The sequence below is a fragment of the Podarcis vaucheri genome, assembly GCF_965113315.1.
Source record: "Podarcis vaucheri genome assembly, chromosome: 4".
NCBI lineage: Eukaryota > Metazoa > Chordata > Lepidosauria > Squamata > Lacertidae > Podarcis > Podarcis vaucheri.
This window is the reverse complement of record NC_138762.1, coordinates 11,078,307-11,102,580: the sequence shown is the minus strand read 5'-3', so window position 1 is coordinate 11,102,580 and position 24,274 is coordinate 11,078,307. Positions and strand designations below refer to the sequence as shown.

Here is a 24,274-nt window from a genome sequence, read left to right as displayed (position 1 = left end):
TTCTGCCTATGGGAACTGCAGTGGCTTCACCACGAATAAATGTTAGTGAGAGAGCAATAGTGATAACCTTTGTTGGAAATGTAAAGAAAAAGAAGGTACTTTTTTCCATATGTGGTGGAATTGTCCCAAGGTGAAAGACTTCTGGGAGAAGATTTATAATGAACTGGAAAAAAATGTTGAAATATACATTTATTAAGAAACCAGAGGCCTTTCTTCTTGGAATAACAGGTTTAGAATTGCCCAAGAAAGATGTTAAAATATTTTTGTATGCCACAACGGCCGCCCGAATATTACTTGCTAAAAATGGGAAAACACAAGAACCACCAACAGTGGAAGATTGGCAGATGAAGATGATGGGCTTTTCGGAGCTAGCTGACCTGACTGGAAGAATCCGCAACCAGAAAGAAGAGGAGTTTCACGAGGACCGGAGGAAATTCAAGGACTATTTGAATAAATATTGTAATATAAAAAATTAGAAATTACTTGAAAGAAACAAATAGGCCTAGGATTAAATTAAGTTATAATTAAATAAATGGGATTTAGAATGTTAAGAAAAGTGAATAAGATGGACTATAATTGGAAATTGTTTTAGTTTAATAATGATATTGGAAAGCTGTTACCTTTAATTACAAGGAGACTCAGAAGGGAGGGATTTGAGGAAGTCAACGAAGATGTTTAAAAGGTTGGATTTGTGAAGAATTAAGTTTGTTGTTATTGTTTATCTGTTTATTGTTCCCCCTTTTTCTTCTTTCTTCTTTTTCTTTTTCTGTTTTTGTGTATCATTTTGCTTTGTGGTTTGTGTTTTCACTGTGGAAAATCTAATAAAAATTTATGATAAATAAAAAGAAGAAATGTTAGTGAGAGTTGTTGTCTCCAGCCAAGCTTCATACCTGTCCTTAAATCCACGGACCACTTTCTGGATGAGGATGACCTTGTCCGTGATGGCCTTGTCTCGCTCTATCTCCAGCAGCATATCGTGGTGATCCTGAGGAGAAGAACACATCAGCAGGCCGCTCACTTCTGGAACTTTGCAGGACAGCAGGGAATTCATTTCTTTTATTCTTATATATTTATTAATTGCGTATCCTGCCCTTCCCACACAGCAGCGAACACGTCAATACCAATACATTGCCGCTCTACTGGAAGGAAGACCACTCCCTGCCACAATGTCCATTTTCACCTGGCCCAGACTCACCTTGAACAGGTGAATCTTGCCGGAGGGACATTGCTGGAACAACTCTTGGGTTGGGGCAAGTGTCTCAGTTGTTTTAAAATGTTTTAAATAGACGCGGGTGGCGCTGTAGGTTAAACCACAGAGCCTAGGACTTGCCGATCAGAAGGTCGGCGGTTCGAATCCCCGCGACGGGGTGAGCTCCCGTTGCTCAGTCCCTGCTCCTGCCCACCTAGCAGTTTGAAAGCACGTCAAAGTGCAAGTAGATAAATAGGTACCGCTCCGGCGGGAAGGTAAACGGCGTTTCCGTGCGCTGCTCTGGTTCACCAGAAGCGGCTTTGTCATGCTGGCCACATGACCCGGAAGCTGTACGCTGGCTCCCTTGGCCAATAAAACGAGATGAGCGCCTCAACCCCAGAGTTGGTCACGACTGGACCTAATGGTCAGGGGTCCCTTTACCTTTACCTAATTTTGGTTCCTCTCTTTTGGTTTTGTCGGGTTGGTTAAATGTTTAGTTGGGGCTGGTGGTTATTTTAATTTGAGTATAACTGTAAGCTGTTTATTTTTTAATATTTAATGCTGTATTGTTTTTAACACTTGATTGGAAGCCGCCCAGAGTGGCTGGGGAAACTTAGCCAGATGGGTGGGGTATAAATAATAAATTATTATTATTATAGAAGCAAACATTTTGGGGGTTTTGAAAGAAAACTGAACCCCAGCTATCAATTTTAGGAATCGCTGCTTTAAGGATTTTCTTCCCTTGACCTTCGCTGTTTGATTTCTTCCTTGGGCCACTGATGTCAAGTCTGGGATATAGTCTTGCCTGCTTCCAGATTGACCCAACCCAAAGAAGACTTTTTGACAAGCTCCTTTCCCCATTTCCTCCTCGTGCAGCTGTACAGCCCTGATAAGGCTCTCTGGAGAAATGGACTGGAACACTTAACACTTAACTAACTAAGCATCAGGCGAGAAACATCCTTTAAAAAAAGAAGAAGCGTACAGATAACAGCGGAGAGGTGATTAAAACAGCGGCAACACTCCTGTACAGAAGAGGTTTATTTCTCGCCTATTATTTTGTGCTTCTTCGTGTGGAAAGCACCAGTTCCCTACAGAACCATAAAAAGCCCCTACAGTGGGCGTTTGTTTGGTTGGAAAACTGAAACCGGCAAAGCTTTCCTCGTTTGTTTCTTTTAGGTGTTACGATGGCATTTCTGGTCACTGGGGAAACTTTGTGGGGAAGAGTCTTGATGCTTTGATAGCATCTCAGCCTTGAAAACAATTGCTAAATAGTGGCTGTTGCCTCGTTTGAGTTATCAGCTAGCCACCAAACACACACATTCTGCTTCTGGGCATATGCCCCCAACAACCTGCTTGCCACCTTACCTTCAGGAAAATCTTCGTCTTGCCAATCTGCCAGTCATCGTCTCTGCCCAAGACGGCTTCAGCGATGCGCTGGCAAGTCCCACACAAGTCCCCCTGGAAGAAATGGTGGGGTTTTAATTGCTTTTACTTAATTCCATTCATCAATCACTCCTCATAAAACGTCCCAAAGTTATTTCACAGGGTAGGAGATAGGGAAACTTCCATCGTCCAAACAATATGATTATCAACATGGCATGCGTCATATTTAGTGGGGAAATGTTGTAGCATTACTACGGATACTACTAGACTCTTTACAGATGGGTAGCCGTGTTGGTCTGCCATAGTCAAAATAAAAAAATTCCTTCCTGTAGCACCTTAAAGACCAACTAAGTTAGTTCTTGGTATAAGCTTTCGTGTGCATGCAACAACAACAACAACAACAACAGATCTGGCATCCAGGGAGCGTGCTGCAACTGTTGCTGCCACTGTAGCAGCGGGTAGTATATTCCTTTGAGGCCAGTTCTACTGCTCCCGTGGATCTTGCCACCTGAGGCAGCGGCCTCACCTAGCCTCAAGTGTGGGCCGGCCCTGCCCTTAGCATCCTTATTAATGCCACAGAATCTCTCTCTTTAGAGCTACGAGAAGCATTTTCAACCATACCTGCTTGTATGCTGGCTTCACCCCAGGCATAAGCACTCGGTACCGGTCCACAAACTCCACAAAAGTGTAGCGGATGGGGTAGCCAGCCCTGCGGATCCGGATGGTTTCCATCATGCCGGAATACCTCAGCTGGCGGACACAGAGCTCCCGGTCAAACAACTGCAGTGATGGGGGAAATGACCTCAGTGTCAATTATTTTACCTGTTAGCTCCTGAGCTTATGAGCTTAAACATTTCCCCTTTTTAAGTATTTCGCGAGCTGCTGAATATTACTGGGGGAGGACGCCTGACAACCAAAAACGCTTCGTAACAGAATAAATGGGCAAAAAATATATAGTGGTACATGCAGAGGTCACAAAGGAGGACATTTCTGAAGGCAAGGGGTTGGGCTGGATGTCCTCTGAGAGCCCCTTCCAGTTCCGTGGGATTTTTTTTTTTTTAAGCTGTAAGGTTAGAGTCTGTAGGAGAGGAAAATGGCAAGAATAGAAAGGTCAAACAAGGTACAGTGGTGCCTCGCAAGACGAAAAGAATCCGTTACGCGATTCTCTTAGTCTAGCGGTTTTTTCGTCTTGTGAAGCAAGCCCATTGACAGCCTAGTGGATTAGCGCTACAGCGGTCTAGCGGCTTTCCGTGATCAGCTGTTAAGCGGGTTTTTCAGCCGAACAGCTGATAGGCGGCTTAGGAAAAGGGGGGGAGTGAAAAAAAAACGCGGGGACGCGCAAGATTTTTTCGTCTTGCGAAGCAACCCCATAGGGAAATTTGTTTTGCGAAGCGCCTCCAAAACGGAAAACTCTTTCGTCTAGCGGGTTTTCCGTCTTGCGAGGCGTTCGTCTTGTGGGGCACCACTGTATTGCATTTGAGTGAAGAGAATGGCACATTTGTTTATTTGTTGGTACTTAACAACCCAGTATCAACACCCTCAGATTTGCAGATGACACAGCCTTGATGGCAGAAAGTGAGGAGGAATTAAAGAACCTTTTAATGAGGGTGAAAGAGGAGAGTGCAAAATATGGTCTGAAGCTCAACATCAAAAAACCGAAGATCATGGCCACTGGGCCCATCACCTCCTGGCAAACAGAAGGGGAAGAAATGGAGGCAGTGAGAGATTTTACTTTCTTGGGCTCCATGATCAGTGCAGATGGTGACAGCAGTCACGAAATTAAACGACGCCTGCTTCTTTGTGAGAAAAGCAATGACAAACCTGGACAGCATCTTAAAAAGCAGAGACATCACCTTGCCGACAAAGGTCCGTCTAGTTAAAGCTCTGGTTTTCCCAGTAGTGATGTATGGAAGTGAGAGCTGGTCCATAAAGAAGGCTGACTGCCAAAGAATTGATGCTTTTCAATTATGGTGCTGGAGGAGACTCTTGAGAGTCCCATGGACTGCAAGAAGATCAAACCTCTCCATTCTGAAGGAAATCAGCCCTGAGTGCTCACTGGAAGGACAGATCCTGAAGCTGAGGCTCCAATACTTTGGCCACCTCATGAGAAGAGAAGAATTCCCGGAAAAGACCCTATGTTGGGAAAGATGGAGGGCACAAGGAGAAGGGGACGACAGAGGACAAGATGATTGGACAGTGTTCTCGAAGCTACCAGCATGTTTTTGACCAAACTGTGGGAGGCAGTGGAAGACAGGAGTGCCTGGCGTGCTCTGGTCCATGGGGTCACGAAGAGTCGGACACGACTAAACGACTAAACAACAACAACAACCCAACTCTTCACCATGTGGAGAGTTGTGTACATCTCAATGAAATTAAACCATGGTGTCCCTCAGGTCTTTTGTGGGGCAAATTTGTGTGCGTGATGAAGGCAATTGCCCCAGAAGCAAACTCTGATCAAGAGAACCCTGGGTTTGTGATTTAAGCAGGCCCACATGTCTGATTTAAGGACAGAAGTGGATTTGTCTGCCCAGACCTTTCTGGATCGTGAGAAGCAGGAAGTTTGGCAAAGATTTAGTCAAGCTGAGGTCATATACCTGTGCAAAGAAGAGACAAGGAGTGATGCTCCCCACAGCCAGTAGCTGTAAAAATATAAGAAAGACTGACAAGACTTTAATCAAGCTGAGAAGATGCACCAGAACCAAGGTGACTTATCAGTGGCCCAGAGAGACCTTCACGAGGCTCCATCTAACAGCGTTTACTTTTAAATTTTATAGATCCATAAGCAGCCTTTTAAAGCTCAGGCATGAATTTTCCCAAGTAGGCATACTAAACTAAAAATCCACATAACCCTTTTCTTAAGGAAAAGGATCCAAACTACAAGAAAGAAGATTCCACCTAAACATTAGGAAGAACTTCCTGACAGTAAGAGCTGTTTGACAGTGGAATTTGCTGCCAAGGAGTGTGGTGGAGTCTCCTTCTTTGGAGGTCTTTAAGCAGAGGCTTGACAACCATATGTTAGGAGTGCTCTGATGGTGTTTCCTGCTTGGCAGGGGGTTGGACTCAATGGCCCTTGTGGTCTCTTCCAACTCTATGATTCTATGATTTTCAACATGGACATTACAAAAACAGGCAACAGGAACGATGATAAGCAAAAATGGGAATAAGGTTGTTTGAATTTAGGTGGCTGATTTAGCACCAAACCTAAACAGAGTCATGGTGGCAAGATAACAGGGCCCTAAGCCAGGCACACCAACTCTATGGGGTGAAAGGCCCCTCGGCCCCCTCAATATTTCTTTTAAGGGTGCCAGGCCCCCTCAATTTTGAGGCAGCCCTGCTTTGTGTTTTAACCACTGGGCACGCAATTGGCTGCTGCTAAATGCATTGCCTCAATTTGGTTGCTGGGAGAGAAACAATTTGTACCGGGAAGATTCACTCATAAACACCTGGACAGAAACAAAATCTGTTTCCTTTACATCTACAAAGCATGATTCTCCCGTATTTTGCAAAATTAAATAAAAGTCCTAATAGGGAATGTAATGCAAAAACAGGCAAAGCTCTTTCCACTGGATTTTTTCCACCAGTTTCCTGAAATCCTGTTTCCTGTCACTATCAGCTCTCGGTCCTCTCTGACCTCAGGCATAAAAATACTCTCCTGGGGGGAAAAAGATGTTTTTGTTTCACAGGCTACTTTTACTTCCAGATTCCTATTGTGGTGCCATTCGTTCTCTTTGGCTGCCCCGCGTATTTTAAGGGTTTTGATCACGGGTTTTCAGTGGCGGGGAATGAACAGCACCTTGTGGTAAACAAGGCAAACACATACATAAGTATATAAGCCACGTGTCTGAAATAGCGCAGGAGAGCAGTCCTGAAGCCATTTTGACTCTCCCAAACTGACCTCAAATATTCCTCTGCGAGGAGGAAGGAAATGGGCAGTCTTTGGACTGTAAGGGCTTACACCTCCCTTTCCAAACACAGTCTGGCGAGTATCTGTTAAGCTGAGCAAACTATCAATATGCGTAAGAAATTCAGGAACTAAAGTATTTACCATCTCAAAGGAATGGCCAGGCTACCCAGAAAATGCAACGGAGTAAGGCATTATCAGGTGTCCTGGCAGACAAGAGAGAAGCAAGCCTCTCAAATTTCTGCTGGAGACCGTCTCCTTCTCTGATTACAGATAGGTAGCCGTGTTGGTCTGCCATAGTCAAAATAAAAAAATTCCTTCCAGTAGCACCTTAAAGACCAACTAAGTTAGTTCTTGGTATGAGCTTTCGTGTGCATGCACACTTCTTCAGATACACTGAAACAGAAGTTTCCAGATCCTTCTATATACCACCCTTCTGAGTAATACCCCTCCCCACCTTCTCACTATATAGAAGGATCTGGCAACTACTGTTTCAGTGTATCTGAAGAAGTGTGCATGCACAAGAAAGCTCATACCAAGAACTAACTTAGTTGGTCTTTAAGGTGCTACTGGAAGGATTTTTTTTATTCCTTCTCTGATGTATGTAGGATGTTTCAGGGGGTGGGGGTGGGTGGGTTTGGGCTACAGGGTAGGCAATTTCAAATGTCTTTATAGGGGCTTGCGCACCATTTTTCAGGGTTCTCCTCCCTCCTGCGTGTGGCGAGTGGGGACCCTGTTGCAACAGTTCATTTCCTTGAATAAAGATCAGGCTTACTAGTTGCTTTGCTTTCAATATACCCTGGTTGGCCTCTGCTTTCTCTCTGACAGCTCTTCCAAGGGACTCTGTACGGGCTCTAGATACCCCATAAGGGAATTAGGGGTATTTTTCTTACAACATTTACACAGCCAGAATGCAGTGTGAAGATATCAAAGGATATCCCCCATGGAGGGGGGGGAGTTAAGAAAGATTGGAGAGCTAAGCACAACCAAGTCATCGAGCTAGCAGAATGACTTCTGTTCACTCAGTGGGTCCCCCAACTCTCTTGAGTTGGGATGCAGGTGGCGCTGTGGGTTAAACCACAGAGCATAGGACTTGCCGATCAGAAGGTCGGCGGTTCAAATCCCCACGATGGGGTGAGTTCCTGTTGCTCGGTCCCTGCTTCTGCCAACCTAGCAGTTCGAAAACACGTCAAAGCGCAAGGAGATAAATAGGTACCACTCCAGTGGGAAAGTAAACAGCGTTTCCGTGCGCTGCTCTGGTTCACCAGAAGTGGCTTAGTCATGCTGGCCACATGACCTGGAAGTTGTACTCCGGCTCCCTCGGCCAATAAAGCGAGATGAGCGCTGCAACCCCAGAGTCGGCCATGACTGGACCCAACAGTCAGGGGTCCCTTTACCTTTTTACCTTTAACACTCTGGAGCAGATGGAGGGGTGTGTGGGTGGGATGCAGGAAAAGGAAAGATAGGGGAACTTTCGCTGTACAAGTGGAAATCTATCCGCTCATGGAGATAGACTGAGCCTAGAGTCTCAGAAGGAGGACATGGCAAAAACAGAGGCTCTCCCAAACCCTGCAGAGAGATATGAGGCTAATCTGCCTTTTTCCCCTGGGTGTGCTGCTAATGAAAGTCCACCAAGTAAAGAAGAGGCCAGGGCACAATAGCATAAGGCAATCTGTCTGGATGAGGCCAATGGCCCATCTCGTCCAACAGCCTCTTGTCACAGTGGTTGGGGGGAACCCGCAAGCGGGATTCGAACGCAAGAGCTTCTCTCCCCTCCTGTGGTTTCCAGAAACTGGCATTCAGAAGCCAATTAAAAATGGAAAGCGTGGTGCTGGTGGTCAACAAAAGAGGCTTAAAGACTCTCTCGAGGCAAATCTATATAAAAAAAATGTAACATAAACACTGATAACTGGGGAACACTGGCTTGCAAATGCTCCAGTTGGAGAACAGCCTTTACCAACGGTGTCATGGGCTTTGAAGACACTCAAACTCAGGACGCAAGGGAGAAACGTGCTAAGAGGAAGGCATGCTTGGCAAATCCACACCGTGATCAACTCCCACCTGGAAACAAATGTCCCCACTGTGGAAGGACGCGTGGATCCAGAATTGGCCTCCACAGTCACTTACGGGCTCACTGTTAAAACTAGGCTTCCTCAACCTCGGCCCTCCAGATGTTTTTGGCCTACAGCTCCCATGATCCCTAGCTAGCAGGACCAGTGGTCAGGGATGATGGGAATTGTAGTCTCAAAACATCTGGAGGGCATAGCTGTCAACTTTCAGATTTGAAAATAAGGGATCAGCAACCTCGAAAATAAGGGATCAGCAGCCTCACCTGTCCTGGGGACAGTCTACAGGATATCTAACAATCCGGGATAGCAGTGGGAAGCAGCAGGAAATGGTGCTGGAATAAGGGAATTTCCAGCAAAAAAAGGGAAGGTTGACAGCTATGCTGGAGGGCTGAGGCTGAGCCAGCCTGGTTAAAACTGTGTTTATGGAAGACAATCTGACTCAGCTACGAGTGATCACCAAAGAAGAAGATTCAGAAGTGTTTGGCTGTGGTAGCAGAGCTGAGCCATTGTGGCTAGTAGCCTTCTGCAAACGACCTAGAGCCTGTCTCCTCACAGTTAAAACCCCTGCTTTATCCAGAAGAAGGCAAATGGGCTTACCATGGGCTTCTTGTATTCGTTGGGCTTGATGCAGCGGACGAAGAATGGCTGGCAGACGCTGAGAGTCCTCATCAGAAGCTCCAGCGAGCGCTTGAACTGGCTGCTGAGAGTCGGGGAGCGCTTCCTGGTCTCTGCCCCCTGGAAAGAAAGGGGGGGGGAGCGCCGCAGAGGATCAGTGTCCGGAAATGAAAGGATAATGAAAACAGCAGCAGAGCATTTCCCTCTCAAGCTGGGTCACAGGGGACAGTCTGTTGCACAGGAAGCCGTGTTTCAGCAAGGCAGGCCGTTTGTCTGCCTTGGCCGGGGCAACCAAGCCTTTTCGGATTACAGTCAAACCTCGGGTTACAGACGCTTCAGGTTGCGATTTTTCGGGTTATGGACCTGCCGAAACCCAGAAGTACCGGAACGGGTTACTTCTGTGTTTTGGCAGTTGCACATGCGCAGAAGTGCTCAATCGCACTTTGCGCATGCGCAGAAGCGCCGAATCGCAACCCGTGCGTGCGCAGATGCGCCGCTGCGAATTGCGAACGTGCATCTCGCACGGATCACATTTGCAACCTGAACGTCCACTGTACTGCCTCCTGTTTCCATTAACTCATCCCCACTGCCCCTACCCTTAGGTAAAGGTAAAGGGACCCCTGACCATTAGGTCCAGTCGTGACCGACTCTGGGGTTGCGGCGCTCATCTCGCTTTATTGGCCGAGGGAGCTGGCGTACAGCTTCTGGGTCATGTGGCCAGCATGACTAAGCCACTTCTGGCGAAACAAGAGCAGCGCACGGAGCGGTACCTATTTATCTACTTGCACTGGTGTGCTTTCGAACTGCTAGGTTGGCAGGAGCAGGGACCGAGCAACGGGAGCTCACCCCGTCGCGGGGATTCGAACCGCCGACCTTCTGATCGGCAAGTCCTAGGCTCTGTGGTTTAACCCACAGCGCCACCCGCATCCCTTCGGCCCCTACCCTCGACAAAGCATTATTCAGGATAGCAGATTGCAGGCCCCACTAAGGAAGATAGCAACCCACCAAGATTCAAAAGAGTTAACAATTGGTTGCCACCATCCAAGCTCTCAGGCAAGGGAAATTTGACACCCTGGAGATGGCAGGGGTTGGACTGGGGACCTTCTGCACTCAAAGCATGTCTTCTGCCCCTGTGGAAGGGGACAAAGGCACAGAGGGTATGCCCATTCATGGAGGTCAGTTCTCACAGTTGAAGGAACCTCCACAGGCGGAGTCAGTGTATCTCTGAATACCACGCGCTGAGAACAAACAACAAGCGATGTTGCAAGAAAGGAGATTCCGACTAAACTTCAGGAAGAACTGTCTGACAGTAAGAGGAGGTCTCCCTTGGGCTCTCCTTCCTTGGAAGTTTTTAAGCAGAGGTTGGGTGGCCGTCTGTCATGGAGGTTTTAGTTGCGGTTCCTGCATTTCGGGGGTGGACTAGATGACCCTGGGAACCCTTTCCAACTCTACCATTCCATGATTCAGAATATCTCACCAATAGGAACTCTGGACACTGCCTGGTACCGGGTGAGGCTATTTCTCCATCTACCCCAATGCTGTTTGCTCTGACCAGCAGCTGCTTCCTCAGATACCAGGCAGCCTCTGATTGGCCTGTTTGAAGCTGGCGTTCAGAGGGGAAGTCCCGCCCTGAGATCCCGCCAGACAGGGGAAATCTCCAATGGCCAGCAAGCACGTGAGAACTGTCTGCCGGAAGCGAGGGGGATCGCAACCGCCGCCCACCTGAAAAAGCTGAGCATCCATTCTGTTCAAGTTCATAGAAAAGATCCTCTGCATTCCCCCCCCTTCCCCACCAGCATTTAGAACGTTACAAGCTGCTGCGTCAAATTATAAAGCACACTTAAGAAAAGTAAGAAAACATCACACAGTGCGATGTCAATGGCCCCAATAATTATGATCTTTAAGTTTAAAGGCCCCAAAGTCTTGGGAGGAAAAAGAAAATGAATGCAAGAGAATGAACTTGAACTAAAAATTGTTCAAAGTTCTACCCCCCAAACAGACTTAATTCACATTCCATTCACCCAGCTGTTCGTGGGAGCTACTTTCAGGTGTAGCTCAGAGATTTTTCGAACTACTTCAGATGAATTCGTTAAAGCAAATTAGTTCGTTCTAACGTTCAGTGAACCTTGGCGTCTACGGAGCACGTACTTTTGGTTCACATTTAAAAAGTGTCACATCCCATTTTTACGGATTTGATTCAACCCTCAAATAAGCAATGTGACTCAGGAAGTAAATTCCCTGCCCAGCCACAAATAAACAGCCAGCATCGCTGAGCGACAAGTGTCCAATAAGCTTTTCCAATGCCTCTTCTGTGGCAGTCCCAGATACCCAAAGGAAAATCCTGTGTAACAAAATTCCCCTTCGTTGCCTGCTGCCCATATAATAATTAACACAGAATGGATTCTATTATCTATGTATTGATCTATCTATTATCTATCTATCTATCTATCTATCTATCTATCTATCTATCTATCTAATCTATCTACTGAATAAAAGTGGGGCCCTGAGACTTGTGGGTATAAAGTGGTATATAAATTCAATAATTTCAATAAATGAAAATAAACTGTCCCCCAACCACCCCTTGGGAATACCGTACACAAACACCACACAATTTGTATCTGTATTGGATTTGAAATTGCTTTTGCATATGGTTTTTTGTTTGTTTGTTTGCTTGCTTGCTTGCTTTGGTAAACAGGAAATACTTTCCTGCAAGTTCAGGTATTTTATTTAAAAAAATTAACGTATCATATGGGATAAGGTACGGAATGATCTTTGAAGCATTGGATTTATGCCCTGGTAGGGACGCGGGTGGCGCTGTGGGCTAAAGCCTCAACGCCTAGGGCTTGCCGATCGAAAGGTCGGCGGTTCGAATCCCCGCGGCGGGGTGCGCTCCCGCTGTTCGGTCCCAGCGCCTGCCCACCTAGCAGTTCGAAAGCACCCCCGGGTGCAAGTAGATAAATAGGTACCGCTTACCAGCGGGAAGGTAAACGGCGTTCCGTGTGCGGCTCTGGCTCGCCAGAGCAGCGATGTCACGCTGGCCACGTGACCCGGAAGTGTCCCCAGACAGCGCTGGCCCCCGGCCAATAAATGTGAGATGGGCGCACAAACCCCACAGTCTGTCAAGACTGGCCCGTTCGGGCAGGGGTACCTTTACCTTTACCTAGTAGTCCGTCCCCGTCAACAGCCTAGCTCAGAGCTTTCCAAACTTCTCATGTTGTCGGCACACTTTTTAGACATGCATCGTTTCAGGACAGAGCAAATTCAGTTTCTCTAGCAAACCGGAGGTGGAACTAACCCCTTTCCAGCCCCGGGAGGAGTGTTTGTGCGACACACCTACACACTGCAGCCAACACGCTAACATGTCGTGACGCAACAGTTTGGAAAGCTCTGGTCTAGCTGCTGCATTTTGAACCGGCTGGAGCAAAGTTCTCAGGGGCAGCAATCCAAGGCATTTGGCTGGACTTAACACATAAAGGTAAAGGTAAAGGGACCCCTGACCGTTAGGTCCAGTCGTGACCGACTCTGGACCTGTGGCGCTCATCTCGCTTTAGTGGCCGAGGGAGCCGGCGTACAGCTTCTGGGTCATGTGGCCAGCATGACTAAGCCGCTTCTGGCGAACCAGAGCAGCGCAGGGAAGCGCCGTTGACCTTCCCGCCAGAGTGGTACCTATTTATCTACTTGCACTTGGGCGTGCTCTTGAACTGCTAGGTGGGCAGGAGACATAGCTGTTACTGGTTTCAGAACTCACAGGGTTAAGGAGTTCTGTGGTGACGTCTCTTCCCTGAGGCGTGGTTAGAAACTCTTTGGGAGTGGTCTGACTCTGAGAGTTGCAGTCTGGTTTCGCTTTTAGCGAAGAGAGGGTGCAAGATGTGTGCTTTGTCACCCGGACAGATGTAAGATCTGGTTTACTTCAAGATTAAAGGCTAACAAGATAAGAAACGCCTGTGTGTTCTGGATTTATTACCCACATGCTGCATTTGCTTCACCGCTGTGTTTACTCTGCTAACGGCAAGAGGCAGAGGCCGGAAGGACTTTTGTATCAGACGGACAGCCAGCAGAGCTGCGCAGGGAAACGTGCCAGGCTCCATGTTTGTTTTCCTTGGCACTCAAGGCACTATTGGCCTCTCCGTTGCCAATAGGTTATGGGCGGTTTGCCAAAGCTTTGAAGCATTGCAGGAACGTCCCACATGTGGGGGAGCCAGCAGGAAAGTTGCTGGGTCCAGCCGGAGCTGTCTTTGAGGCTGGAAGGAGCTCGCTGGGAGGCCGATAGGCCGGAATTTAAGGCAAGCAGCTAGCTGAAAGACACAAAGGTTTGCCTGTACTGTGTTGCTGCGGAGTTCGAGAGCAGCAGGAAATCATCTCTCCGGACGGGGTGCTGGATAAGCTGTGAGTAAGCTTGGGGACCCTCGGGAGAACGGAAGACAATGGCAGGCAGCCAGGTCTTGGAGGACATTCCGTCTGGAAAGCTCACTCTAAGAAGTCAGCAAGGGCTGTCTGGGGATGTACTGCTGTGTTTGCTGTGAAGCTTCAGCAGGAGGCCAGAGCCCTGGGAAGGAATACAAAAGCCTAGAGATGGCTGTAGCCCCTGTTCCTGATGTTTTAGCCTCAAGGAGCGCTGGTGAGCAGGTCGGGGGGGCGAAGGATTTCAAAGGCAAGTTTAAGAAGCCTGCTGGAATGAGATGGCGGTTCAGAGGGGGCAAAGCTGGCAAGGAGTGCTTTTCCAGAAGAAGGAGGGCCAGGCCAGCTGGGAGGAGCCCCGGGCAGTGTTTTTCCACTGGAGTTCAACATCTGCGTGGCAGTTGCCCCCACCGGAGCAGAGAGGCAAGACAGGATGTTGCCAAGTTTGCCAAGGTCAACCAGCTGAGTTCCCATGGGAATCAGTCTGGAAGAGGAGGCCAGCGTGGGAACGCAAGGGAAGGACGTGGCTCAGACACTGGGGAGGGTTGTTTTCTTATCACTGCTTCTATGGCAACTGTGAAGAACAACTCCAGCCAGGACATGGTGATGCGCTGGGTTTTGGAGACTACTGTCAGTCGTCACCTGATAAGCGAACCTGCTGGCGAAATGCGGAACTGCAGGGCTATTTCAACTGGAATGACTGTTATGTTCGCAGACGGAACACAAAAATCAGTCTGTGGTGTGGCTGGTGTTTCTCTCTCAAATCACAGGGGGAGGTGGCGCAACTGATCCAGGATTGGGTTGCGGAGGTGGAATGAAGGATCTCCACCAGGGTGCAAGGGTTCAAGAGCGACCGAGGGTCACAGTTTACTGGGTCTGCTCTGGAGGAGTTTTTCAAGGAAAAGGGAATACGTCACCAGGTGACGGGTGCAAAGTCTCCTCAAGGGGAGGAGAGGGAGGCAGAGGCTGATCCCGGTGATGGGGACCAGGTCCAGGATCAGGGTTCAGAACCCGGTGATGGGGACCAGGTCCAGGATCAGGGGTCAGGGCAGGTTTGGGCATCTCCAAGGGTTGTGAAAGGAATGTCCAGGTGTGAGGCTTCATCTCCGGTAAGCGTAATGGAGAAAGCTCACAGACGGGTTGTCAAGTCAGAGGGGGAAAAGTCTGACGGAGAAGACACAACTGCTGGCCCAAGTGGGTCAGAGGGGTTTCAGGTCACGGGTGCGTGGGAAAGTGTCGCACAGTGTGATTCTGGGAGTGTGGAAGGGATTCAACAATTGCCTGGGATAAATGCCAGTGGGAGGCAAAAGGCAATGGGAGGTGAGTTGAACTCAAAGAGGTCTGTAAATAGGGGTTCACAGTTTCCCTCAGGGTTCGAGACGAGAGGGGGTGTTACTGGTTTCAGAACTCACAGGGTTAAGGAGTTCTGTGGTGACGTCTCTTCCCTGAGGCGTGGTTAGAAACTCTTTGGGAGTGGTCTGACTCTGAGAGTTGCAGTCTGGTTTCGCTTTTAGCGAAGAGAGGGTGCAAGATGTGTGCTTTGTCACCCGGACAGATGTAAGATCTGGTTTACTTCAAGATTAAAGGCTAACAAGATAAGAAACGCCTGTGTGTTCTGGATTTATTACCCACATGCTGCATTTGCTTCACCGCTGTGTTTACTCTGCTAACGGCAAGAGGCAGAGGCCGGAAGGACTTTTGTATCAGACGGACAGCCAGCAGAGCTGCGCAGGGAAACGTGCCAGGCTCCATGTTTGTTTTCCTTGGCACTCAAGGCACTATTGGCCTCTCCGTTGCCAATAATAGCGAGTCCTGAATGCAAGGTTCCAGAAAGAAGAACTGCCCCATTAAATAACTCTATTAATCCCAGAGAGGGAAGAGCCTGGAATAGGTTAAAGGTAAAGGCAGAGGGACCCCTGACCATTAGGTCCAGTTGTGACCGACTCTGGGGTTGCAGCGCTCATCTCGCTTCATTGGCCGAGGGAGCCGGCGTACAGCTTCCAGGTCATGTGGCCAGCATGACTAAGCCGCTTCTGGCGAACCAGAGCAGCGCACGGAAATGCCGTTTACCTTCCTGCTGGAGGGGTACCTATTTATCTACTTGCACTTGGACGTGATTTCGAACGGCTAGGTGGGCAGGAGCAGGGACCGAGCAGTGGGAGCTCACCCCGTCACGGGGATTCGAACCGCCAACCTTCTAATTGGCAAGTCCTAGGCTCTGTGGTTTAACCCACAGCACCACCCGCGTCCCTTAATGGAATAGGTTAGGGGGAGGATAAAAGGGCTCAGCCAAGAATCAGAGGAAGATGCCAGGTTGCAAATGCCTGACATCCTGTCTGACCCATCCAGCCTTTCTTTACCTTTCACCTTATCAGGTGGGTCTTACTGACTGCCATGGAAGGGGTAAGGAAACGTGTCTGGATGAGAGCAGACTGAGAGGAAATAGGCCTCAAATAGGCCTCTTCAAATAGCTTCAAATAGAAAGGAGATTCCAGAGTGGTGCATGCTCTAGTTATCTCCCAATTGGACTACTGCAATGCGCTCTACGTGGGGCTACCTTTGAAGGTGACCCGGAAACTGCAATTAATCCAGAATGTGTCAGCTAGTCTGGTGACTGGGGGGTGGCCGCTGAGACCACATAACACCAGTCCTGAGAGATCTGCAATGGCTCCCAGTATGCTTCCGAGCACAATTCAAAGTGTTGGTGCTGACCTTTAAAGCCCTAAACGGCCTCGGCCCAGTATACCTGAAGGAGCATCTCCACCCCCATCGTTCAGCCCGGACACTGAGGTCCAGCACCGAGGGCCTTCTGGCGGTTCCCTTATTGCAAGAAGTGAGGTTACAGGGAACAAGGCAGAGGGCCTTCTTGGTAGTGGCACCCGCCCTGTGGAACGCCCTCCCTTCAGATGTGAAGAAAATAAGCAGCTATCTTATCTTTAAAAGACAGCTGAAGGCAGCCCTGTTCAGGGAAGTTTTTAATGTTTAATGCTGTATTGTTTTTAACACTTGATTGGGAGCCACCCAGAGTGGCTGGAGAAACTCAGCCAGATGGGTGGGGTATAAATAATAAATTCTTATTATTATAGTCAACAACAATGGGTTTTCGGAACCTCCTTTTGCACTCTGAGCTCTTACAGGATGGAAGACTCTCCTGGCACACCCAGCCAGGTAACTGCCAGACTAATGGAGGCCCAGTTTAGCCTTTGATCACTAGAGGAAAAGCCCCTGAACCTCTTTGATTGCCCTTCGCCATCACCTTTTCCAGCATAATGTAGTGGCTCCAGGCATCCCTAGCAAAGGCAGAGAACAGCTTTGCTTCCCTGAGGCAAGCCCTCCGCGAATCCGCAACCACCTCTGTCCTTTCGCGAGCGATCTGCTGCAAAGGACGCAAGGAGAAGAGTAAAACCAGCGACAGAGGAGGGCGGGTTGGGGGGAGCAGGAGTGGGGTGGGGAGGGGGAAGAGAAGAAATGAACATACCACACACGAGGGAGCTCTTTGGCTTATTTTTACCTTCAGGCTGGGTGCTGGCGACTGCCCAAAAGCACTGGACGCATAGCCACAGAGAAACTACAGGGGATCAAAAGACAAAAAAACAAACGAGAGACAGAGAATAGGAGAAAAAAAAAGTGAAAAAGAAGAACGACTAAGACAGGACTTCCGAGCTATTCACTAACCACAAGCAGCTGGTTCGGGGGTGTTTGAAACCCAAGTATTTGCAATGGCTGCTTTTGAGTAGGCGTTCTATTCCTGCCACCCAATGGTAGGGATGGAGGCAGAGGCAGCTTGCTGGGTGGGGTGAGTTGCAGCTGCTACGCTGGCTTCCCTGCAAGGATCTGGGGCCATGGCTGCTTAACAGGACGGACAGGTTGGTGCAGTGCAAACCAGGGATGTAAGAAGATATTGTTTCGTGCTGCATTCGTTGCACGCATCTGCGTTTCCATTCCCCTGCAGATCGCCTTCCGCTGCAAAATTCTGTTAACTAATGTTGTTTTGCTGGGTTGATTTCTGTTCTGCACACCGGAGGAATAAGCCAACCCTGGCAACTTTGGCTCCCATTTCCGTTTCATTGGAATTCAACACTCCCAGTGCAAATGTGCTGCGGGAACTACCGTATTTTTTGCTCTATAGGATGCACCCAACCATTCCATTTCTCCTGCAGCTTCACTGAAGGGGCGCTGCGCAGAGAGGGGGAGATTTTTTCTCTCTTGTTCTTCCCCTCTAAAACAAGGTGCGTTCAGTGTGCGTTCAGTCACCTTCAGTGAAGACAACCCGAAGCCTCCGGAGCACAGCGGGAGTTCCTGCTGCGCTCTGGAGGCTTCAGGCGGCTACCTTGGAAGCCTGGAAAGTGAGAGGGGTCGGTGCGCACTGACCCCTCTCACTCTCCAGGCTTCAGTGAAGGCAATCCAAAGCCTCAGGAACGTGGCGGGAGTTCCCACTGTGCTCTGGAGGCTTCGGGTTCCTTTCGACCTGCTCTTTGGGGCTGGCGGGGGAAATGCTGCTTTCCCCCACCGCCAGACCCAAAGAGCAGGTTGGAGAGCAGCGGAAAGGCTGCGCGCAGCCTTCCTGTTGCTCCCCGAGCTTGCGCTCCACAGGCTTTGGGTTCCTTTTGCTGAAGCTGGGAGAGCAAGACTCTCCCAGCTTCAGCGAAAGGAACCTGAAGCCTCCGGAACGCAGTGGGAATTCGGGGGCTATCGCTGAAGTCTGGAGAGCGAGAGGGGTCGGTGCGCACTGACCCCTCTCGCTCTGAAGGCTTCAGCGAAATCAACGCAAAGCTTCCGGAGTGGGGAGGGAGCGCTCCCTCTGCGCTCCGGAGGCTTCATGTTGCTATCGCTAAAGCCAAGGAGCCTGCATTCGCTCCATAGGACGCACACACATTTCCCCTTAATTTTTGAAGGGGAAAAGTGCGTCCTATAGAGCGAAAAATATGGTAATTTGGCACTCCTGAGGATGTGTTCGCACCGCACCAACCCCCCCACCTCAATAAGAAGCAATGGCACACCCAGTTGGAAGCTAGAGCAGTGGTTTCACCCCACTTCTGAACAGAGGAGGAATCCATTTGGTCGGAGGCTACTCACTCCTCTGGATTTTGCATCACAGTTTGGGTGCTCAAAATAGTGTCCACGAAAACACACATTTTACTGTTACGCGTATTTAACCCAAAAGCTCATTGAAGAGCATTGAAAAATATGCATTGGGGGGGGGGGCATGCATACAAAAAAAAAAGGTGTGCATTGCTGCAGATAATAATGTGTATAATTTTTGGTTCATTCTTCAAATAATTCTGCATAGAATGGGATAGAGCAGACTGATGGTTGAGCACCAGCAAAAATGAATAGGAACAGATGTCGGCTGATCTGTCCCAGTGTGTGGATTTCAGTATAAAACTGCGAACTTTTTTTCTTTATTCTTCATCCTTTGGAGTGGTAGAAGCTATGTGTGTCTAATCAGGCATCAGATTGGCTTGTTACAGCAAGCAGCTTTCATGGAATTTGGATTTCAAGCAATAACCGAGAGCCTGCTCTTTTTCCATGTGCTGACTGATCACAAAACCTATCTCCATCCCACCCACCCCCTGTGCATCCATTAAATACAAGCCCCACAGATCCAGCCCATCCTTTAGACTCCAGGACCCCTGAATGCTCCAGCAACAGCATCTTGAACACTGGGACCCCTGGGATCTGTAGAATCTCGTGGCTCCCGGGTCTTCAGTAAGGACTCAGGAGCCTTGGGAAACAGCAGTCCCCAAGCATCCCATGGCCCCCACCAAGTGCTGTTGCTACTGAGAACGATGCCAACAGCCTTTGCTACTGCTGTTGCCAGGTTAGATTTAGTGGGATGTGGAAAAGGGTGTCTTTCTGGCAATTTGCCCACCACCTGACAATTGATACCCAGTGATATTTTTCTTACACAATATGGGTGGCTACCTGGTTTTGGCCGCAGCGTTGAATTCCCTGTTGGCTGATGCCTTGGAGGCGATATCCCAGTGATGGATGTGGCCAAAACTGGATGTAGCCACCCCACACGGTTGCACACACCCAAGACCCACAGCCCCCCATTTCAGCTAACTTGTGCATGTCACCTGAGGTTGGGCAGGGGGTTATCAAACTCACCCCACTCCTCAAATGATCGATCCGATGACTGGGGAGCAGGCAATTTGTGTCCACCTCGGGATGTGACGGAGACCCAGCTCTATGTATATATTATTCCCCACTCCCTTTTTGCAACTGCCAAAATTTGCATTGGGCAGGGGCTGATCCAACCATATACCGTATTTTCTGCTCTATAAGACTCACTTTTTCCCTCCTAAAAAGTAAGGGGAAATGTGTGTGCGCCTTATGGAGCGAATGCAGGCTGCGCAGCTATCCCAGAAGCCAGAACAGCAAGAGGGATTGCTGCTTTCGCTGCGCAGCGATCCCTCTTGCTGTTCTGGCTTCTGAGATTCAGAATATTTTTTTTCTTGTTTTCCTCCTCCAGAAACTAGGTGCGTCTTATGGTCTGGTGCTTCTTATAGAGCGAAAAATACGGTACATCAGTCTTTACGGACCTGGTCACCCCAGCATCAATGCCACCACTGACATATGAAGGTTCCATCACAGGTAATATCCCTCCCCTCCAGTGTATCATAGACGAACATAGAGACCCTCTAGTCTCCCACAAGGGTTACCTTTTTATTCCCACCCTGCTGATTAGATACAATTGAAGCCTCTTTTATGCTTTAAACCAGCTGTTCCACAAGTGGGTTGTACCACCCTCCGGGGAAGGAGATTACCACCAGGGCAGCAGGGGAGGAGCTGAAGGTGTCAATTACTTTGAAAAGCTGGCGTCGCTGGACCAAGTTAATCCATTTTGTTGTATTTGTTAAATCTACATAGCTTTAATTTTCAAACAGATGTGCAATAAATCGTTACTCGCCAAAGTAGTTACCGTATTTTTCACTCTATAGGATGCACTGGACCATAGGAGGGGGAGAACAGGGGGGAAAATTCTCCCCCTTCTCTGCTCAGCGCCCCTTTAGCGAAGCAGCAGGAGAAACGGAGCCCCTTCCATTTCTCCTCCCGCTTTGCTGAAGGGGCGCTGAGCAGAGAGGGAAAACTGTGCAGCGCCCTCTTGCTCTCCAGGCTTCAGGCGGCTATCCGCAAGCCTTTGGAGCGCAGTGAGAACTCCTGCTGTGCTCCGAAGGCTTGTGGATAGCTGCCCGAAGCCCCCGGAGCGCAGTGAGAGTTTGCGCTGCACTCCGGGGGCTTCGGGCTTCAGGCGGCTATCTGCAAGTCTTCAGAGCACAGCAGGAACTCTGGGGGCTTCAGGCGGCTTCAGCGAAAGCAACGTGAAGCCTCCGGAGCATGGGGGGAGCTCTCCCTCTGTGCTTTGGAGGCTTCGCGTTGCTATCACTGAAGACAAGGAGCCTGCATTCGCTCCATAGGACGCACACACATTTCCCCTTAATTTTTGGAGGGGGAAAAGTGCGTCCTATAGAGCGAAAAATACGGTACTTGCCAGAGTTGTGCATGCTCTGGTTATCTCCCGCTTGGACTACTGCCATGTGCTCTACGTGGGTTTTTTGAAATGCTCAGAGGAAATCTGATTGGTTCTTACGTACACTGTGTAAAAAGTTCTTTTGTGAATAAAACGACCTGGGCCGGAGGGTGGACAGGAATTATTATTATATGCACCCCGCCTAGAGTCTTGCTGGTATTTTATCAGAGTCCAATCCTTCCTTTGCTTTGGGAACACCACAAGAGATCCTTCTCCTCTTACCAAAGTTTGTGTCTTTTAACTGAGGTTGTTAGGGAACCACAAATCTTAGGGTTCCCCCCCTTTCCTGACATTTATTGGTGCTTTTCTGCCCAAAGGAGTCAAAAGCGGAGCATTTAAAAAAAACCAGAAAGTGCCCAAATGAACACAGACTGCAAAGCATGCATATTGAAATAACAAAATCTGAGCAATGAACAAACACGCACACACACACACAGGCCGGCAAAGAAAGAAAACACCAGTTAAACGGCAGATGAGGAGAAAATAAAAGCCATTGGCTTGATGGAAGTGGATGGCTTTCACCAGACACTGGAATGCCCCTAAAGTGGGTGGACAGAGGGGTCTGGAAAGCGGGGAGGCTTCCAATTCCTGGGTGCTGCTACCAAGAAGGCCCTGTCCCTGCCAGGGACCAAGGAAGGAATATTGAATTCGTTTTCCTGATAATAGTGCTAGCGCTTCTGTTTTCAAATGCTCCTTACCAGCGCTATTTCTCTGGAAAAAGAGGTGCCAGAGTTCACCATGAACTTCTCCCGTGTTCTCTTAGAATGGTAATTGCACCCACCTGAGAGGTGCCGAGTTCCAGTGAACACCAACTGAAAAAAAAAGAGCCCTGCTTGCTGGTATTCTGCCCCAAATTATGTTGCTTTACTCCTGCGATTTGCTAGGTTAAAGGGGCTTCACATGGAGATCTTCCAGAATCAAATAACACCGAAATGAGCGCTAATCGCGATCTATATTCCATGAGTTTTCACACTGTTATGTTGCGTGAAAGATCGAACACAAAGGGGAAATCAACGGTTTTTGGATTCGGCAAAACCACTGAAAATGGTTTTGCAAAACATCTCCAGCAAAACTGGAGATGACCCAGGAGGACCCGAGTCCAGCCTGCTCCCTTGAAACAGGAGAATATTGGAGAAGGCTGGGCCTCCATCCTCAGTAAGGGGATAATACTGACAAGGCGCTTGCAAGGATCACAGAACGACAATGCACATAAAATGCTACAAACACTGTAAAGCAAATAACTACTAGAGTTGCTACGAATAGGTGATTTTGACTTTGGGAAACAAAAGTAGGCATGCATCGCATCCCTAATTCTCATTGCTTCCTTTCAATCTGACTTTTTAATGCTCTGCTGGCTCAAAATCCAGAGACGCTGTCTCTTTTATTCCTGCTGAAGCTGTTCTCTCTATGGCACCCGAACATGACCTTTGCCTTTAAGCTGTTCAGCCGAGGGATTTGATGCGCTGGCAAAGAGCCGACCCCTGACCTCTTAACGCTGAGCTAGCGCTCTATCTCCTTATATGCATTACTCTTCGGCATCATCCCCACCATGCAAAAAGGCTGCGGTGAGTCTCACCTTTCCAATTCAAAGCAGCTTCTTCCATGCGCCTTTCCTCAGCCATGCGCTTAAGCTGCGCCTCCTGACCTCACTGTGCTTAAGAGGTGTTTTACGAGTCACATCTTAAGTGACGCTTAAGGCTCCTGCTCAGCAGCTGATTTTTTACAAAAACAAATGTGGACAGTGTCATCAACTGAGCAGGGCCACCCATCATAGCTGTCAACCGTCCCTTATTTGGCGGGAAAGTCCCTTATCCCAGCGCCGTGTCCCGCTGCTGTCCCTTATTGATGATGTCCCTTAAATTTCCCGAGTTTCAAAGGAAGCAGCTCCTCTCCCTCCCTCCCTGCTGGCCAGGGAGGAGGGAGGCTCCAACTGTGTTGCTTGGCTGCCCTGCCTCCTCTCACCAGCCTTGGCCCCCGGGAGCCCCTCCCCGCCAGGACTGGCAGGAGCCTCGGGCCCTTCCGCCGCCATCCTCCTCGCGGCCGCCGAACTGAGCGTCTCTGCCTGGGGCCTCCCCTCTGCCCACTGCCGCTCCCGCTAGGCCGTACTGCGGCTGTGCCACTGAAGGACCCGGATGAGATGGGCAGCCTGGTGTGCCCTATGAATTGCTGAGGAGCCTTGAGAGGAGAGCGAGGGCAACCATAGAGAAAGCAGTTTAGAGAGAGGAGTGGAGGTGCGGGCAGGTGTTCCAAGGGCTAACCATATTGGGGGAAAGCGGAGGAAGGACCGCAAGTGCTTCTCCCATAGATTTGTAGTGGTAGACTAGCATAGAGAGTCTGATCTGTGGGTTTACTTCGGGCGCTATTTCCCCCCCTTCATCTTGCCCCACCTGATGGAACTGAGAGCTGCAGATGGAGCATGAGAGAAAAGATACAGAACTGCAGCAGCATCTTTGTAGCTTGGACCTCGTTTTGCCCAAAAAGTGGTTGCTGCTTGTAGTTATTTAATTGCAGTGTTTCATCAGCTGGTGTCTTGAGCAGCAACCTCTAGAAACGAATGGCTAAAAACTGGACCCCTGGATGGTTAAGTCCAGTCAAAGGTGACTATGGGATTGTGGCGCTCATCTCACTTTCAGGCCGAGGGAGCCGGCGTTTGTCCACAGACAGCTTTCCTGGTCATGTGGCCAGCAGCACTAAACTGCTTCTGGTGCAACGGAACACCGTGATGGAAACCAGAGCACACGAAAACGTCGTCAACCTTCCCGCTGCAGTGATACCTATTTATCTACTCGCACTGGTGTGCTTTCGAACTGCTAGGTTGGCAGGAGCTGGGACAGAGCAACGGGAGCTCGCCCCATCACACAGATTCGAACCGCTGATCTTCTGATCGGCAAGCCCAAGAGGCTCAGTGGTTTAGACCACAGCGCCACGCGCGTCCCCTTGATCCAGGGGGAATGAACAGACACATGGGTTGCCTAACCAGACTGCATCTCCTCCCTCTACAGAGGCCATCCCAGCTTAGGAAAAGGATCAAGTGAAACCATCCTAAAGCAACAGTTCTGCTGGTCTCTGATTGCAAGTGTGGCCTTTGCCTAGGAATCTTTTAGCATGGCTGCACGATGGTTTGGGAGACGGCGGATGCGCTCATTCCATGCCAGCATGCCTGATTCTGGCCATCCACATGCACA

General features: G+C 49.1%; 1 protein-coding gene across 4 annotated transcripts in view; it reads right to left on the bottom strand.

The window, feature by feature from the left end:
• The window catches only part of MYO7A (myosin VIIA), a 175,240-nt gene that overhangs the window by 54,307 nt on the left and 96,659 nt on the right, over nucleotides 1-24,274 (bottom strand). For 3 of the 4 annotated variants that reach the window (XM_082218968.1, XM_082218969.1, XM_082218970.1), the window contains 4 exons: nucleotides 9,140-9,277; nucleotides 3,194-3,352; nucleotides 2,555-2,647; nucleotides 891-985 (listed from right to left, as the gene is read on the bottom strand). In XM_082218968.1, coding sequence (XP_082075094.1) covers nucleotides 891-985; nucleotides 2,555-2,647; nucleotides 3,194-3,352; nucleotides 9,140-9,277 — 485 coding nt within the window. Of the gene's footprint in view, nucleotides 1-890; nucleotides 986-2,554; nucleotides 2,648-3,193; nucleotides 3,353-9,139; nucleotides 9,278-17,066; nucleotides 17,124-24,274 lie in introns of all 4 variants that reach the window. The other variant, XM_082218967.1, reaches the window with a different exon arrangement.